This window comes from Orbicella faveolata, unplaced genomic scaffold (assembly GCF_042242905.1).
Source record: "Orbicella faveolata isolate gen_17 unplaced genomic scaffold, um_ofav_v1 contig_2, whole genome shotgun sequence".
Lineage (NCBI taxonomy): Eukaryota > Metazoa > Cnidaria > Anthozoa > Scleractinia > Merulinidae > Orbicella > Orbicella faveolata.
In genome coordinates, this window is record NW_028301547.1 from 13,357,501 (window position 1) to 13,365,000 (window position 7,500).

The following is a 7,500-nucleotide window of genomic DNA, read 5'->3' on the forward strand; positions in this document are numbered from 1 at the left end:
TTCATAAGGAACTCAAAATTAGCCAATTTGCGGACGACACCTCTCTCATTTGCAGTAACCTAATATCGGTCCAAAACGCCTTGCTCATACTAAACGAGTTCGGGATTTTATCTGGCCTAAAACTCAACGAATCCAAAACCAAAGCTCTTTGGCTAGGTCCATGGAAAGACCTCTCAACCTAAAGACCGAAAGACCTCTCAACTTCATATGGACGAAAGAACCGCTTAAAGTCTTGGGGATTCATATCTCTTACGATAAGGCGGGAAATGAGAGAAAAAATGTCAACCAAAAAATTGAAAACCTGGGTACCTGGAGATCGCGCCAACTTTCTATCTTCGGGCGCTGTTTAATCGTTAAGTCTCTAGGGTTTTCACAGATCGTTCACTCTGCTGCCGTGCTAGACATTCACAAGGGTTACATTGCAAAAATTCTTCAATTTTTAAATTTATTTGGAAGGAAAAGCAGGACAAAATTAATAGGGAAGTTCTGGACTGGGCTTGAGACGTGAAACATGGCGGACACGACACGAAAGAGCTCCTAGGATCTTTTAACCTGGTAGCTACAGTAATGGTTGTTATATCTTAAATGTGACAAAATGCCTAACGAACAAGCTAATAGAAGTGACGTGAAGGAGAAAGGGAGGAAAAGAACTCGAGAAGAAGGCTCCCAAACTGACGAAGAAGACTGTAGGCAGCCACGTGGACAATGCAGCGATGCGACGAACTCAAGACTCAGCAGCATTGAAGAGAAGCTCAACTTGCTCTTAAGTGTCCTTCCCGAGTTGGAAAATTATAAGTCCAGAATCAATCAACTCGAAGAAGATAAATCCCCACAAACAAGCCTGCAATATGCTCAAGCTGAAATCGAAGATCTAAAAACCAAGGCAAATGACGCAGAGTCTCAGCAACAAAAGATCAACGCCGATCAAGAGCGAATAAATAAAGAACTCAAGGAATTACAAAGACGGCATATCAAACTGGAATGCCAAAGTCGCAGAGGCAACTTAAAATTCTTTGGAGTGAAGGAGGGAGAGCGTGAATCTAACAGCGATACCGAGACTGCTCTACGGGAATTTACGCGCACGAAGCTGAAAATTCCACCTAACGATGTGAAGGAAATACACTTCGACAGAGTTCATAGGATTTCTACGCATACACGCGATGGCCGAAACTCCGGATCCCGTCCAATTATAGTCAAACTCTCCGCTTATCAAGACAAGAACTTCATAAAGTCGTTCATCAAAAACCTTCCCAAAGGCACCAACATTGGAATATCCGAAGACTTTCCAAAAGAAGTGGATGAGATAAGAAGGAAGTTATACCCCGTTCTCAAGGCTGCCAAACGTGAAAAGAAAGAAGCGTACTTCAAGGTAGAAAAACTTTTAATCAACGGCTCACTCTACCGAGGACCGGAAACAGTTCTTTTCCCTCTGTACGGATGTTTAATGAACGGTTAGTTTTAAATATGTCTAATTGACTCTCTTGCTCCGTCGTACAACTCAACCATTGCTAAATTGCTGCCGCTAGTACCCCAATTTTGACCCAGTCAGTAAACGCCGCACAAAAGCATAGGTAAGTCTGAAGTAGTGAGTAGCTTGTGTTGTGTATGTTGTTGCATTTCTTTTGTAAGTTAATGTTCAAATGTATTTATCTATCTAACTTTAACTCGGTCAACAAAAGAAAATTAATACTAAGTTATGATATCTCGCCGCACAGTGAGAACTACAGTATAAACAAGTGCTTAATTTTTTCTCTGGAATATTGTGACTTCGCCTTCTGCAGAGAATCTAAATGTATAAAATTATATCGCTAAATGTAAGAGGGTTAAACGGTTCGAGAAAGCGAAGACAGGTTTTTCACTGGCTACATCAACAAAAATCGGATATAATATTTTTGCAAGAAACTTATTCCTCGCTCGATACTATCGGAAGACGGGAGAAGGAATGGGGAGGCAAAATCGTATCTAGCCATGGGTCGTCTCATAGCAGAGGAGTTATGATTCTTTTTAAACCACGGCTTGACGTAAACATTGAAAAAACTACCTCAGATGATCACGGGAGATATATTTTAGCAGAGATTGTTATTGATAATACAAAAGTTGTACTGGTTAATGTTTATGCACCAAACGATCCAAACCAACAGGTTGTATTCTTAAGGGGGCTTTCAAATAATCTCCTCGGCAAATATGGAAATGAAAATCTTGTGTTGGGGGGGCGATTTTCATTGCGTAATCGGCACTAGACAAAAGAGGTGGCAAACCTGTTGACATTAGAAAAGCATCGACTATTGAACTCAAGGCTTTGATTAAAACGCATAATCTGCTCGATACCTGGCGCTACAAAAACCCGGACTCATTTGGCTCTACGTGGGCGAACCCCTCAAAAAAAAATACAATGTAGACCAGCTCACCTCTTCATTTCCAACCTCGTTTCCAGGGTCTCTCATCTTACCGCCCCCTGGAGCGAGCGTAGAGAGACCCTGGTTGGGCCTGGTCACGTGTCTCCCAGAATCTGGGAGATGACAATTAAATTATTGAAGGGATGGGCGGCCTAGTAGGAATTTTGTCTATACTTAGCCTACGGGAGTTCGGGAAGTGTTGTCACCAAAGTGAACCAAGAACGATATGATGTTCTGCGACAATGTCCGGCGGTAATATTCTGCAAACGCCAAGGAAAACTTATCCATCATCTGATAGCGGAAATCCAAGTCACTGATGGTTGTATGGTTCAGTGACGGACGTTACATATTGTAAAAATCTCCTCACGAAGGCGAATGGAGAATTACACACCGCAGCCGAGGCTGTGTATGGAAGATGTTTGACTCATCTTTACCTCAGAATGAAGTGTAGGTCTTGTTACCGGCGATTAAATAATTTTAGAGAATTCAGGGCCTTTTAAATGATCACTGAAAGCCAAAGTCACTTCGAAAGGAGCGAAAGGGTGAAAGGATTTATTGAAGTTTCACCGCGCCGTCGGCGCCCCGAACTTTGCAGAGCGCGAAGGATATAAATACAACGAACTCGTCGCGGTATGCATTTCGCCGTCGTTGCTGATAAAATGGGTTTATCTTCAAACGAAAGGAGGCTAGAAAAAGAAAAATATAATTTTTGTGTCGTTAATAAATTAGTGTACGTGACGCCAACGGTTCGAGAAAATTGTGCACATTTTCATTTAACTTTCGATCTCTCGACCTTTCTTTGCTTCAAGCGTGTTTCCGAGGGGCATTTTTTGTGCCGTCAGTGTTATTAGAAGAAATGGAAATTATAAGTAGAGCGGAGTCGTTTGATTATGTTACAGCATATTTTTAGAGGTCGTAAGTCTGCATGGTTTCCGCTGTTAACTGCACGTCGCTTCTCAGAGTTTCACACCTCTGTAATTTGCCATGCTGTGCTTATACTTTGTTTAGGTTCGTTTCTATTGCAAGATATGTTTTAAGGCTCTCCACGGACAAAGATTAAAATATTCCGTGAACATATTGCTCACTTGCATTCTATATTGTGACGCCGCAGGTGACGCCGGGCCCGGCTATTTGATTAGAACTGTTTGCAAGCACAGTGCGTTGCACGAATATCATATTTATTTTCGTCCAGCTTTTCTTCAGAGACTGCCGTAGCTTTACTTTGAGAAAGCTATACGTTTTCCTAGAGACGTTCTTATGTTTTTTGCATCAATTTGATCGAGTGCATTCAAAGGAGAAACAACAATTACTACGGGATGAAATAGCGCTGCTCGACGTCCACAGTTGAAATATGACTGACTTTCCATAAATCCAGCGGGTAAGACGGCAACACTGAAAATCACGACCACTAAATTGCCTCGAGACAGACTTGCTTAACCTTTAGGTAAACGTTGGAACAGATATTATTCGAAATTTCAGCCTGAAAGCTAAGTATTTATAAACGCAACGGGTAATGTAGCGGTCGCAGCGCGCGACAAAGCTCAACGTGACAAACTGCTGATTACAGAGGACCCCTCCCTGATGTTCTCAATTGTCAAAGTGACACGTGACCAGACCCAACCAGGGTCTCTCTTCGCTCGCTCCAGGGGGCGGCAAGATGAGAGACCCTGGGAACGAGGTTGCTTCATTTCAAATCAACCGAGTAATCGACTTTGCGAGAGCAAAATAATTCCAAATATTTATTCTGACCACTCTGCAGTCGTGATCTCTATATCTTTCTCCGAACACGAACCCCCTCGTGGGCCCGGCTTCTGGAAATTTAACAACTCGTTGTTGTCGGACACGAAATATGTAGAATTATTGAATTTCTTAATTCCAGAGTTCGCCAAAAAGCATCAGGGAACTGAGGACAAGGGTTCAAGTTATTCTGGGAAATGATTAAAATAGAAATCAGAGCATTTACAATAAAATTTTCGGAAAAAAAAAGCAAAAAGCAAGCGTGACGAAGAGTCTGCCCTTTTGTCGGAGATGATCAAGCTGCAGTGCAAGCTCTAGACAGGAGGAGTGAATTAGAAAGAATAAAAACCAAGCTTTCAAAAATAGCAAGCGTTAAGACGCGTGGCACGATTATACGTAGCAGAGCGCGCTGGTATGAACACGGTGAGAAAAACAGTATTTCTACAATTTAGAAAAAAACAAACCAAAGGAAAAAACATACAACGGCCTTAAAAGTCAATGATCACGCAAAATTAACCGACCCGAGAGAGATTCTTGAAGAGGAAGAGGGCTTTTTTAAACAGATATATACATCAAAAGACACGAATCCGAACCGCTCGGAGTTTATCGAATTGTTTAATACAGCAAATGTATTACCAGAAGAAACTGCAAAAATTTGCGAAGGTATTATGTCTATCGATGAATGTAAACGAGCGCTTATGACAATTCAAAGCAATAAAACACCTGGTACAGATGGCCTCACTTCAGAGTTCTATCGCTTTTTTTGGAACGCTGTCACTAAATTCATGGTGGAAAGTTTGAATTATGCCTTTCAACAGGGATCACTTTCTATCTCTCAACGACAAGGTATTATTTCTTTAATCCCAAAAAAGAATAAGAACGCGGCATATTTAACAAATTGGAGACTAGTATCGCTACTCAATGTTGACTACAAAATTGCGACCAAAACTATTGCTCCTCGCTTGGAAAAGATCTTGCCAAGCGCAATACATCCTTGTCAGTCCGGCTACGTAAAGGGTAGATTCATTGGAGAAAGTATCAGACTAATAGCAGACACAATGGACTTCACTAAAATTAAAAATATACCAGGCATAGCTGTGTTCTTAGATTTCGAAAAAGCTTTTGATTAAATGGAATGGGACTTTATCCAAAAATGCTTTGAATCTTTCAACTTTGGACCAAATCTCCAGCAATGGATTAGCGTGTTCTACAAAGACATCTCTAGTTGCGTCATTAACAATGGCGTTGCCTCTAAACACTTCTACTTGGAACGTGGTGTCCGTCAGGGTTGTCCCCTTTCAAGCATACTCTTTGTTATTGCTATGGAGCTTCTTGCCCAAAGTATAAAACGGTCAAAAGACATCAAGAGCATACATATCGAGGGAAGTGAGGAGGTCAAGCTCACGCAATATGCTGACGACACAACTGCCCTTCTTGCTGATGTCCAGTCAGTTTCTAATTTATTTGACTTACTTTCACTGTTTGAAAAGTGCTCTGGCCTAAAAATAAATCAGGCAAAATCAGAAATGCTATGGCTTGGCTCCATGCGCCATAGGAAAGACGCAATTTGCAACCTCCAAATTAGCGATGATGCTGTTTACGCGCTCGGTGTGCATTTTCCTTACAATATTGAATTGCCTCATAAGAAAAATGTCTTTGAAAAATTAGGATTTATCTATATACGGTAGAATAAATATTGTTAAGAAGTTAGCCCTCTCCAAACTTGTATTCATCTCCAGTGTTATGGAGACTCCAAAAAACTTTGCAATAGAGGTCAATAAAATAGTGTTCGATTTTATCTGGAAGCAAAAACCCGCCAAAATAAAAAAGACAACCCTCATCAAGAAAAAATCGGATGGCGGTCTTGGCATGAAAGATTTTGTTCTTTTCGATAAAGCTTTGAAACTAACTTGGGTAAAACGGCTGTGCTCCGACTCAGATGCACCGTGGATGTATATTCCAAAATCGTTTCTCTCTACTGTCGGCGGCACTGAGCTTTTTCAATGTAATTATGACTACAACTTTCTTGATCTTAATGGCCATCTTCCTGAATTTTACAAACAAATTATTCATCATTGGCAAGAAATCGTGTCTACGACACCTCACAGCAAGACCGAGATACTGTCTCAGACAATCTGGAATAACAAATTCATTACGACTGACCAAAAAATGGTATATCTGCCTGTCCTGCCTCATTGGTACCGAGCAGGTATAAAGCAAATTTTAGACCTTTTTGACGAGCATGAAAATTGCTTCCTGCCTTTCCTTTCCTTGCGCAATAAATACACACTAAATTGCAACTTTTTACAATATTATAGTCTTTTATCTGCGATCCCTCAAAGTTGGAAGAAGCTCCTTCACGTTAATTCTGGCGACTCTACTACACGTCCGCCGCCAATCTGTACTATAACGTGCAAGATGTCATACGACAAACTGTTAACCTTAAAAAACCTTCCTCCTCCCACTTCAGAAAAAAACTCTTATCATACTGCTGTTCACAGCCACAAAAGAAGTTAAATTGGCAATGTTCCAGCACAAAATCATACACAACATATTAGCCACGAACAGTATATTATACAAACTGAACAAGGTTGCCTTCCCATCCTGCCCTTTCTATCTCTCTGATAGTCAAAACATACGTCATTTGTTTATTAGGTGCCCGCAAGCGGCTTCCTTTTGGTATAAGTTCCAAAGTTGGTATTCTACCGTAAGTAACGCGAGTTTAGTTCTCTCCGAGGCAGAGGTATTATTTGGAATTACTCGTCCCTGCACTCACCGTTTGACCCTCAACCACCTCATAATGCTAGGCAAATACTTTCTTTAAATCAACGCTCTAAATAATACTAGGTTCGTTTTCAGCGACTTCATCTCATTAGTGCAGGATGAAATCGAGATAGCAAAATATATTGCTGCCACGTTGAATGGTGAAAGGGAATTTCAACAGAAGTGGAAATTCCTTCTCACCATTTAAGGCGTTTCCCTAAGTAATTTGTTGCGAGGTCTTTTTTTTTTTAGCTTGTTTGTTGGTTTTTTTCCTATAATTAAGTAATTACATTGTATTGTAACTCCTTAAGTAACGTAATATGTAAGTCATAATAAGTTATTATCGCGTATTGTAAGTAAGGTAATGCCAAGTATTGTAAATAGTTGTTTTTTTTATGTATTGTAAGTGACGTTTGTAAGACAGTAAAAGCATTAGAAATAATAATAATAATAATAATAATAATAATAATAATAATAATAATAATAATGGTAATAATATATACAAGCAAACACTAACGATAGACAAATCCGACGTTTCGGCGACATCTTGGCGCCATTGTCAAGGGAAACTAATTAAATATGCGATTTCAAGAGTAACAAAGAG

The 7,500-nt window shown here is 40.3% G+C and overlaps 2 protein-coding genes across 3 annotated transcripts in view; one reads left to right on the top strand and one right to left on the bottom strand.

Annotated features, from left to right (window-relative positions):
• Positions 1 to 7,500, bottom strand: part of LOC110047789 (eukaryotic translation initiation factor 3 subunit D-like) — a 91,770-nt gene that overhangs the window by 5,105 nt on the left and 79,165 nt on the right. The window lies entirely within an intron of this gene.
• On the top strand, positions 596 to 1,467 carry LOC149112037 (uncharacterized). Its single transcript, XM_089289680.1, has one exon. The coding sequence runs from the start codon at positions 596 to 598 to the stop codon at positions 1,454 to 1,456; it is 861 nt and encodes a 286-aa protein (XP_089145806.1). The 3' UTR covers positions 1,457 to 1,467.